The 12399-nt window shown below is 25.9% G+C and overlaps 1 protein-coding gene across 3 annotated transcripts in view; it reads right to left on the bottom strand.

Annotated features, from left to right (window-relative positions):
- LOC100165622 (exportin-1) overlaps positions 1-9723 on the bottom strand; it is a 17642-nt gene extending 7919 nt beyond the window's left edge. Inside the window, exons 1-11 of one of the 3 annotated variants that reach the window (XM_001943226.5) lie at positions 9571-9723; positions 7165-7283; positions 5992-6135; positions 5509-5790; positions 5220-5450; positions 5036-5155; positions 4830-4958; positions 4601-4756; positions 4319-4534; positions 3958-4200; positions 3658-3892 (exon numbers count right to left, since the gene is read on the bottom strand). In XM_001943226.5, the coding sequence (XP_001943261.1) occupies positions 3658-3892; positions 3958-4200; positions 4319-4534; positions 4601-4756; positions 4830-4958; positions 5036-5155; positions 5220-5450; positions 5509-5790; positions 5992-6102 (1723 nt within the window). In that variant the 5' untranslated portion in view covers positions 6103-6135; positions 7165-7283; positions 9571-9723. Of the gene's footprint in view, positions 1-3657; positions 3893-3957; positions 4201-4318; positions 4535-4600; positions 4757-4829; positions 4959-5035; positions 5156-5219; positions 5451-5508; positions 5791-5991; positions 6136-7164; positions 7284-8497; positions 8632-9239; positions 9379-9570 lie in introns of those variants that run through there. The other 2 variants (XM_003246596.4, XM_029487930.1) reach the window with 2 other exon arrangements.
- Between the last annotated feature and the right edge of the window lie 2676 nt (positions 9724-12399).

Genomic DNA, 12399 nt, shown 5'->3' with positions numbered 1-12399 from the left:
TAGATTTATATCTTCACAAATTGTGTTCAGGTTATCATTCATAATCATATGCATTCAACTGTGTTAAAGACAAGAAATTAAAATGCCAACAGCATAAAACAATAATTTAAGTATAATTACATAATATTATATTCTCAGAAAGACTAATCAACATCATATTTTATAATCACATTAAGCTATTTTTCCTCATTGAACTTTAAAAACCAAATTTATTAATGCTCTATTACAATATTTTGTCCATAAAATTATGGTTAAATGCATCATTGGTTCCTTAGATTTATATCTTCACAAATTGTGTTCAGGTTATCATTCATAATCATATGCATTCAACTGTGTTAAAGACAAGAAATTAAAATGCCAACAGCATAAAACAATAGTTTAAGTGTAATTACCAATATTCTCAGAAAGACTAATCAACATCATATTTTATAATCACATTAAGCTATTTTTCCTCATTGAACTTTAAAAACCAAATTTATTAATGCTCTATTACAATATTTTGTCCATAAAATTATGGTTAAATGCATCATTGGTTCCTTAGATTTATATCTTCACAAATTGTGTTCAGGTTATCATTCATAATCATATGCATTCAACTGTGTTAAAGACAAGAAATTAAAATGCCAACAGCATAAAACAATAATTTAAGTATAATTACATAATATTATATTCTCAGAAAGACTAATCAACATCATATTTTATAATCACATTAAGCTATTTTTCCTCATTGAACTTTAAAAACCAAATTTAATAATGTTCAGTATACATTTTATTATAAAATTAAGGGTAAATTCATCATTGGTTCCTTAGATTTATATCTTCACAAATTTTTTTCGGGTAATCATTCATAATCGTATGCATTAAAGTGTATAAACGAGACAAGTAATTAAAATGCACACATCACAAAACAATAGTTTAAGTGTAATTACTTATACTTTCAGAAAGACTAATCAACATCATATTTTATAATCACATAACTTTAAAAACCAAATTTATTAATGCTCTATTACAATATTTTGTCCATAAAATTGTGGTTTAATGCATCATTGGTTCCTTAGATTTTTATCTTCACATATTTTTCTCAATTTATCATTTATAATCATCTGCATTCAACTACCAAGTGACAAACAAACATAAATTCAAATGCATAAATACAACTCAACACAATTATTTTTAGTAAAAAAACAAATATATTCTCAAAAACAAAACATGAACATCATATAATGGTCAAAACAACCTATTATCCCCTCATGAAATTACAAAAACTTTTATTATAATATATAGGTATATACAATAGAGCACTCCAAAGATTAAAGTTAGGTACAAATTAACAATGAACAAATAAATATTATGTATTATGAGTATATTATTACATGTAATCCTGTGATTACACTACATCAATTACTCAATATAATAAGGTGGACAAATGCCTCATTGATTTTAGTTGGTGTTCAAAAATAAATTTTAATGTATAAGTATTTCAGAAAAAATAAATTTTAATTTCATACTTGTAAATCAAAATTAGCATGGCATTTTATCATCACAAATTCAATTATTTGAACAATTAATAGTATTTATAACAATGTATTTTATTATTAATAACTATTTTACAAATAACAACACAATATACCAACCCAAGGAGAATGAATGTAAGAAAAAAGTAGGGCAAGTGGGTGTCACTCTGCTGTACAGTAGATTACAAGTGAGTTACTGTAATGGATGGCATTTAATTTGAATTCAATTATATAAAATCATTGTATAAGAAAATAGATTATGATCAGCCTATGATATTACCAAGTATATTTTTATTTTATTGTCAATAAAGTAATTTACATATAACCTATTTAAATTTTCAAATCTTAGCTATAAAAGTTGAACATTTTATAAATTTTTAACTACAAAATAATTATTACATTTAAAATTTGATAAATTTTGTCAAAAATCAAACTTCAAATGCTTATAGAAAAACATTGTGCCTATGTATTTTAAATATTTTTTGACTACTATTGTAACAATATATCAGAGTCTTGTATAAACTTTTCACGCTTTTAACACGACAAATAAAATTTTATTGATATTTATAGAAAAAAAAAAACTAAAAAAATTGAAATTTGAAATATTTTCAAAATGTTATGGCACGTAGAAAATGAAAATATTAACATTCAGTTTAGTAACATTAATATTCAGTTAAACTTTCATGTATTTACAGTTATTCGTTTTTGAATTACAACAAAATAAGAAAATTGTTCCATGAGAAATATAATATATAATACTATTTTATTGGTATTATAATATATAATGTTCATTTACCTTTAACTACTGATCTAATATATAAGGACAATAGTATTTTTCTATTACTATGTTTAATATTAGGTTGATACTCACTCATATAAAGCTTGATTATTCCAAAATTATAAAAATAATAAAAAAATATAAAATTTGGTAAAAATAAACCCCGTATTTATTACAATTTATTGGATGTTTAAAATAATTATACCTAATCTCAGACAAATATAATTTTAATTTCATTCTTGTAAATCAAAATTAGCATGGCATTGTCGTCATCACTGATTAATATTTTTAATGAGGTTATAAAAACTTTAAGGTTATCAGATTTATAGTAAAAACGACCATTAGAAAGGAAAATTAATAAAAACAAAACAAAATCGTAAATAAACAATTCTACCAATATTATAAAACAAACTATTATGATCAACCACTGTAGTATTATAAATAAATAATAGTCTAATAGTTATTAACAAGCTAATAAATAGAATAGACATTATCAATATTTTCATAAATGTTTAAATCTGGTTAACACAGGGACAACTGTGTGTATAATAACTCTAAATTATCATCATGATATGAATAATTAAAAAGAAAATAAAGATAAATCATTATTAATATTTGATCACAATATTTTGGTTGATAATTATTATGTATGATAATCTCAGAAACACAGTTTTTAATTTCATAATTTATTGTAAATCAAAATTAGCATGGCATTGTCGTCATCACTGATTAATATTTTTAATGAGGTTATAAAAACTATAAGGTTATCAGATTTATAGTAAAAACGACCATTAGAAAGGAAAATTAATAAAAACAAAACAAAATCGTAAATAAACAATTCTACCAATATTATAAAACAAACTATTATGATCAACCACTGTAGTATTATAAATAAATAATAGTCTTATAGTTATTAACAAGCTAATAAATAGAGTAGACATTTTCAATATTTTCATAAATGTTTAAATCTGGTTAACACAGGGACAACTGTGTGTATAATAACTCTAAATTATCATCATGATATGAATAATTAAAAAGAAAATAAAGATAAATCATTATTAATATTTGATCACACTATTTTGGTTGATAATTATTATGTATGATAATCTCAGAAACACAGTTTTTAATTTCATAATTTATTGTAAATCAAAATTAGCATGGCATTTGTCATCACTGATATATCATTAACACTTAACAATTACAATAGACATTTTTAATGAAATGGCCCCATAAAATGCATTATCTACGATAATTTGTAGGAAAAATCATTTACACCTCAAATATTTCTATTAATTAATTAAATAATTTTTACCATATGGTATAATATCACTTAAATATTTAAAAAGTATTAAATTATTTGCTTACCATGCATGAATTCGAATAATTTGTTGACAACAGTTTTCAAAAATTTCCAATGAGCTCGTAAAAATCTTGGGTACTGTCCAACCACATACATAATATTAGAAGCGATAATTGCCTTATTATCTTTGCCTTTTTTTTGTTCACATAATCCTAATAAGTCTTTAATAGCTGTGACTAAGAATCTTTTTTCATCTTCTTCATGCATTGCTCCAGAAATACTACCAATCGCCCAACATAGCTAAATAAAGTAATAAAACAAATGTAATAAAGGAATATGTATATATAATACATTTAAATATTTACAGTATTTAAATTTTTCCAAGACCATTCATTTCCATTGACTTGATTATGCAACTTTTCTGTCATAATTCGTTCGGTGTCTACACAGTCCAAATGAGTTAAATAAACAAGTGTTTCTCTCATACTTTTGTACAAACTAATAGCATCTGTATCTTTCATAAACTCTCTAACTACTTCTCCATTTTCATTTTCAACAACTAAAACTTCTTCTGGTTTAGCCATACGACTGATCATTATATATCGCATCTATGAACCAATAAAACAAACACATAAGTTTATTATGTACCTAACACTCATTAACTTATTACTTAAAACAAAATATTAAATAATTAAGGCTAGCTTGAATAAAATTGTTATAACGAACTTGAGATATAACTGGCGCATAAAATTGACGTCTAGGAGATATAGTGTTACCATCCGGCCTACTAGTTGGAGAAAGTGAGAAAAGGCCAACTATTTGCAGTTGTCCGAATGGATTTTCTCTGTACAAACTAGCAGCCAAACTATTCCAATATTCTAGACAAATCTTGAATATTTCGATTTCTTCAACTTCCGAAATCATAACCAAATAATGAAGTGCCTAAAATGCATAATTATATGCGATTAAATAAAATGATTATATTAATTAAATAAGTTCATAAATTACTTTTAATAAATCTTCATTAGAACCATTTTTTTCTACTAAAAGAGCATGCTCTTTGAGAAATGTACACAAAAATAATGCCAAATTCTGTATAAAATTTTGTTCTTGGTCTTGACCTGAAGCATATGCTTCTTTAATATTTGTATGAATGGGTAACATCTAAAAATAACAATTTTAAAAATAACACACAATATAAATATATATATATATATATATATAAACAATAGTGTACCTGTACAAGTTGTGCCATAGTTTTGGAGAAAAGACCTGCAAACGCAGCATCATAATTCGGTACAGTTACCGCAGCAACTTCAGTCAAACATTGCAATGTGATATTACGAAACATAGGCACATTGAAGAACTGAACAATTTTATGAGACATTTTAGATAAAAATATAAATTACAGAAAATATTTAATAGTATTTAATAAAAAATTACTTTAAAAATCAATGTATCAATCAAATCAGTTTCAAATATATAACCAAGTGGTATCCAATTAAGGAATCTAAGAAGTGTATCTAATGTTGCATTTACTAAAGCCACGTTTTGAGAAGAGCCCTGACAAAACATAATATATATGAAGTTCAATATCAAATTTTAAAAATAATATAATTTCACTCACTAGAACAAATTGACAAAGTTCAAAAATCTGTGCGAATTCAGAACACATAGTATCTTTTAAGTGTTTAGCTTTCATTTGAGTCATATTTCCAGCAGAAAAATCAAACACTTCTTCACTAAGCAATTTTAATATAACCATGTTATTTTGGCATAAACTTTCATTAGTCCGGCTAGCTCCAACAATTTCCCCAACAAATGATTCCCAGTTTTTTGGCCACTCGCGTTTCAATACCTGAAATATTTAGTTGTAATTAAATATTAACACAACATAAGTATAAAAATTAACCAACCTGTACGAGAATAATGTTTAGTTTGTTTAAATATGTTTTTTCTCTTTCCATTGTCGCAGGATCTGAAGATGTTTTTATGATAAGTGCAACAATATACTTCTTAATGCCTTCACATTGATTTCTAGGTAATACTTTCCATCTGGTCTTAATTAATTGTTCCAAAATTTGTAAAGCAAAATATTTTGTTTGCTGATTGTTTGAAAATTCAAGTATAGTATCTACTCTTGTCCATGCATCAGGATGCTCTTTCAATGTAGTTAACACTTCTTGGGCAGCTCGTTGCTAAAATAATTATAATTTATTATAAATAACTAGTAAACTAACTATAGAGGTTTCATATTGAGAATTTGGAACTTTTAAAAATGTCTAGTGTGTAAACCAACAATGTTATATTAAAAATTTTAAATAAATACTACTGAAGTATAAGAAAAATATTTTATATTACTATCTACTGTTAGTAGTTTAAAACATAAATGAACTTACTTGATCACCAGTACCAGTATACATACAACCCACAATGTTTTCTAACAGTGTAATATCAAGTTTTTGGGAAAAATCCAAAAGCTTGGACACTTGTTCCGTCATCGTAGCCATATTTTTTTTCTTTTTAAAGACTTAAGTATTCAGCTAGAAAAAAAAATACATAATTTAGTTAGTAATAATAATTATTTATATTATGTGCCCTTATACAAATTAAATAGAAAAGGTACCTATTGTGCATTTCTTTAAAAATATATAGGTGCATATATTATAATAATAATGAATTAAATTAATAATTCATTCAATGAGCTAACAGCCAACAATCTACTTTTTAAAAACTTCTAGTTAAACCTATGAAACCATCAATAACTAACACATTTTTATAAATCTATCCACGGGAACAAATAAAAAAAAATTGAGTGGTCTTTTGAAGAAATGCAAACCACTAAAACTAAATGTTAACAATTAATTAAATTGAAGCATCAGTCTTATTTGTACTACATAATTGAATAATTAAAATATATATAAAATAGTTGAATGTGAAATAGGAAATAAATATATTATTCAAAATTTAATGTATTTCTAATAATTATTGTCATATTTATGTAGATAAGGGAAAGATGATTGTTGTTGTATTGATTCCAGATTCGATTACAATAATAATAGATTATCTGATTCTGAGAGTAGCAATGTTTTCATCATTTCTTGCACATTTCAAAAACAAATATAAATAATTGATTTAAAACTTTTAACAAAATTCAATTAAACACAAAATAGTCAATACAAAAATAAATATTGTTTATAAATTATACAATTTAGATTTTTTTATTTTATTTTTCTAGTATATATTTATATATCACAAGAATTTGTAGCATTAAGATTCAAAAAATATAAATTACCCACCCTAAATACAATAACTTTAAATTTTGTTAATAATTAATATTTATGATTTATATTAAACTTAAAGTAGGTTATTAAGAAGCAATACAAATGAAACATAAAATTGTATTGAAAAAAAAATATCATTTAGTAACCCGTAGTTCACTGTAGACATATATTTATTTTTCTATCCTAATAAAACTCAAAAGGGACAAATTAAAACTATACACTAGTTGCCTACCAAGTTATTAAAATATAATTTAAAATGTGCATAATGTATTAATTAAATAAACTTACTCATAAACAGACAGACGACAAGTATACGCAACAGTAACCCTGGATTAAGACCTAGTCACTGTTCCATTCACTCAGAAGACATTCACACACACAAACAAAACAAACTTTGTGTTACAAACCTGAAACAAAAAACGAAAAAAACATTTAAATTTATAGCAATTGTGAAAATTAGATAAGCCACTTAAATTTTAAGTTAAAATACTCTGTAAAATACTGAAGTAATATAATGGATAGCTTATACATTACAAACCACAATAATAATATAATAGCTGTAAAAAATAAATAATTACACATTTAAAAAGTACCTACCCAAGTAAACTCCTATTTAATGAGCATAGGCGCTAATAGGGTTTGAGATTTGGCGGGGGGGGGGATATATTTGAGATTTAAAGCCTTAATTTGATAATATTGAATAAGCTTAAAACAAAATGTAGGAAATATTTGGGAGGGCTATGGACATTTTTGGGGGGCCAAAAGCCCCCCCCCTATTTGCACCTATGTTAATGAGTTACCTACTTTAGGTTCAAATAAAATTACAGTGTCCCACAAATTAGAGCTCAGATATATATACAGATGATAAATTTATGCTAACATTTGTACTACTCATGTCAAAACTATATCAATGGTTAATTTAAATATAAAATTTGTTAAGTAAATTACCTAAATAAATTAAACCTAAATATGTATATTTATTGGATATTTGGATACTTGATACTTCATATTATAATATCTTAGCATATCATACACCCAAATTTAGTACCTAGATACCTACATAAAATAAATAAAAAATAAATTCACTAACGTTTTATTTGATCATAATTAAACATATTCAAATAGTTCATGAATATTGAATAATTAAATAATAGGTCTAGATCTCACTAAGCAAATACCAGTTGAACACTTTAATTACAATACATAAGTATAGTAATACAATTATAAATAAATCAAATCTAACTATTATTTTTTATTTAAATGTTGTACAAAACATTTGCTTTTACATTTATAAAAATGAATAACAAAGCACTGAAAATTTAGTACAACAAAAAGAGAAAATACTACCTATAAGATAAAGTATATTAAATCAAATATCTCCTAAAAACTTGATTAAAATATTTTTTTTTAACCATTCAAAGGTAAAATTATAAACTATTTTGAACTTCAGTATAACCTAATATTTATTTAATGATTTATAATAAATATTGAGTAATAACAATATACAAATAGGTATATAATAGAAATATTAATGAATTGTTTTGGCGTACCGATGTACTTATATAATGAAAAATGTAATAATTATGCCTAAATATAATATCCTCCTAAAACGTGTACTTACTCAAGAGGCAAAACCAAAATCACTACCGCAATATGTCTAACATCACTATAATATTGATTTTGCATCAGAAGTACCATTTACAAAATTATGTTTTTGAAGGATTTTGTCCAATACAGGTCAATATGGATGAACTACTAAATATTGAAGTTTCACCAACAAGATTTTCTATAGTAACAATTTCAATCAGAGATTAGTTACCTAATACCTAACATATTTTCAAATGAGTAAACAAGGCTAACGACTACAAACATCAGAAAAACGAGAACTTACCTAAATTAAGCAGGGATCACTATGTACATAATACAAAAATACAAATATAAGCATAAATACCCATTTATGTAGATAATAGAAATCTATTGTAAGTTAAACGAAACTTTTTGAATGATGAAACAACAAATTGAATAAAGTTAATAGCATAATAAACAAATTAAACAAAATAATCGTACAAAGTGACAAAACTTTCGTTATTATACCTATGGAATTTAATGTATAATAACTTAGGTTCTAAATACAATAAAATAAACAGTTCTAATTTAAAATCCGGTTACTATTTTACTGACTATGCGGAACTTTTCAAACAACTCTCCACATTATAATATAAATTTATATAATAAATATATTATAAAACAGTTGGTATAAATCACAAAAAATAGTATTTAATAAGATATGACAAACTATATTATAGACACAGAACACAGATTATTCGTGAAAATATGTGATCATGACACACCAACATGCTTACGATTAATAACAGAACCTGGCAGTTGGGCACATTATCGATAGGTGAAAAGTCAATGCACTGCGAAGTAGAAAACGTGGAGAACCTCGAGGTTTTTAGAAACATAGATTTATTGTTTACGTTCAAAAGGGGAAAACACTTTCAGTTACTTTTATCAGCTTCCCGCGTCCGACAATAACCAAACCACACATTACGTGAAAAACAAACAATAGACGGACCAGTTCGAAGCAGCGCATTGAATTTCGGCAGTAAGTTTGACGCGACCCAACATGAGTACATAAATTTACATTTAAATCTACGACTATACATTAAATAGTAAAAATAATGCACTTACTACATGTATTGGCTCCTTACTGAAAAAACTAAAGAAAAATAAAGTACGCAGATGATTTATGTATGATTACGGTTAAGGAATATTTTTATTAAGATGGCGTCGCCGAAACGAAAACACATATGTTCACTGGAAAAAGGTATACACTGGTACCACGGTCAAACCGGATCACGATCACCGTGGAAATATGGTATTGAGTTTCAGTGATAACGATTGTTTTGTTGTTGTATGAATATTTTATATTACATAGATAATACAATTATTTTATACAATGTATATATATAATATTACGTCATAGGAACTCATACGCCGGTACACTATTATAAATATTAAATTATAATATTACTATGTTCATCGTTCATGATTATATTATTATATGTGGAATATTATGATAGTAATTAATAATAATCGTTAAATGGTAATTCAGTAATAATTGGTGACATGTGAAAAACAGAACACTAAACATTGTCTAGCTAGTCACTACATCACTAATCACTACACAATATAATATTATAAAATGTTTCTCATAATCATTTTTATATATGAAGTTAAAATTTTAACAAAATACTTCTAAATCACGGAAATTTGCAAGTTAGTTCATAATATTATTGATTATGATATATGATATACGTATAACGATTTCGATTTGAATAGCTAAGGCTTGAACATTTAACAAGCATAGGCGCAACTAGGGGAGCTTGGGTGGGCTTCAGCCCCCTCAACATTTCTTAAGCCCCTATACATTTCATTGACAATTTACTTATTAAGAAAATTCTAGGGCTAAAGCCCTCCTAACTTTAAGTTCTAATGACGCCTATGTTAATAACTAATAAGAGGTTCCTCTTCCTCATACATTTAAAAAAAAATTTAAGCATAAAAATCTGGACCCTAGTTATATTTAATTTATATGGCTATGATATATTCTGATTTCTGAACTACTAATTAGTAATTACCTATTATGGGTCACATATTATTATATTCACATTCACATAGGGGGTAGGTAATCGGTCAAAAAGTAAATGGATTTATTTTTTGACTGTCGACAAAAGTCTGAGCACATTTTTACTGTCGAACAAAATAGTCTGAAAATACGAAATTGTCTATTCAATTTTCATTTATAATAATTAAAACCCCTAAAAATTAGAAATCAATATGGTACTTTGGTACAGATTACAGAATTTTGTATGGATGTTTTTTTTTTATTATTATTCAGTACCTATAAAAAAATATTTTTTTATTATACGTGGAAACTATGTGATATTCATTTTTTAAAGATAACATACCGTGATTACCGACCAATACCCAATGTCACAATATACAATATCAAATAACAGGTGTTATATTTTAATTGTGTTTATATAATTATTGTACATTTGTCATTTATATACCTATAACCTATTGTATCACTATATAAATCAATACAATTATAAAGGGGAAACCGTGGTAAGACATAAAATGGGACAATTCCATTTTGTCCGCACTTGTATTTTGTAATGCAAATACTTTTCTGGTATTTGTATTATACCTACTTACCTACAGCTTACAAAATATATTATAATTACATAATATATCACATACATATGTACACAATATAAGTACATATTAATTATTGTATATATATATATACACACGATATAGGTACCTATATAATAATATAGGTATAATATAATATAATTATAAATTTAAATTTAATAAACAATTTTGTGTTTTCGGACTTTTTGTTAGACAGTAAAAATGCGCTCGGACGTATTGTCCGATAATCAAAAAATTAATCCGGACTTTTTGTCCAACTTTTTTCTATACTGACTTTTTTTCCATGGAATTTTTATACCTGTACTTTTCGTCCGGGATTCCACAATATTCCACATAGGGACATAGGTACTTAACTACATAATAAAAATAAGTAAAGTACAATAATTAATTTGATAATTTGAATTTAAAATAAATTTATTCTAGTAACTAGTAACTAGAATCTATTTAACTATGAATATTGAATATACTATACTAGCTAGACACGGCAATGAGTTGCTGTTACTAGGTTTTTGTGATTATGCGTGCAGTATATTATCAGGTAGGCAATCTACCTGCGGTAGGATCACGGCCCCTACGTGGTGCGCACGTAAGTGTATAATTTTATTTAACTCTATAGTATCAAAGTTATACAATCAATTAATACAAAATACTAACCTAACATAATGTTGCTAAAATCCGATTAATAAAAAAAACCAAACATTCTTATGTTTAGATAAAAAAAATTAAAAAAGAAAAAAAACAATGTGAAAACAGTGCAATTAATTATTATTATTATTATTATTATTATTAGTATAGCAACCATTTAAAAACTAAAATTTCTTGAAAAAAACAATGCAAAAAATGTATCCACCGAAACCCTGATTCGAATTCAAGACGCCCTGTTTAAATCCATTGTCTGAGAACCTCCCCGGGTTGGACCTCTTTACCTTTTTCCGTGATAAAATGTAACCTATCTCCTTCTCTGAGATCTATTCTATATTTGTACCAAAGCTCAGCGCAATCGGATGAACGGTTTAGGAATGCATAAAGCACATAGGTTAAACAATGTTTGTCTTTTATATAGGTATATATAGATATAAAGATATATAGATAGGTACATAGGCGTAAACTGGGGGGGCAAGGGGGGGGGCATTGCCCCCCTAGAATAAATTATGAGGGGCAGTGCCCCCTCTGACATTTAACATACCTTGTTTTAAAATAAGTACAAAACAGCTGGTTATAGCTACTACTATACAGTTTTTTTTTTAAATCTTAATATTCAATTTTAGCTAACATTCACTAGAAACACTATTGTCAAGA

The sequence above is a fragment of the Acyrthosiphon pisum genome, chromosome A1 (genome assembly GCF_005508785.2).
Source record: "Acyrthosiphon pisum isolate AL4f chromosome A1, pea_aphid_22Mar2018_4r6ur, whole genome shotgun sequence".
Taxonomy (NCBI): domain Eukaryota; kingdom Metazoa; phylum Arthropoda; class Insecta; order Hemiptera; family Aphididae; genus Acyrthosiphon; species Acyrthosiphon pisum.
This window is presented reverse-complemented; position numbering and strand designations above follow the sequence as displayed.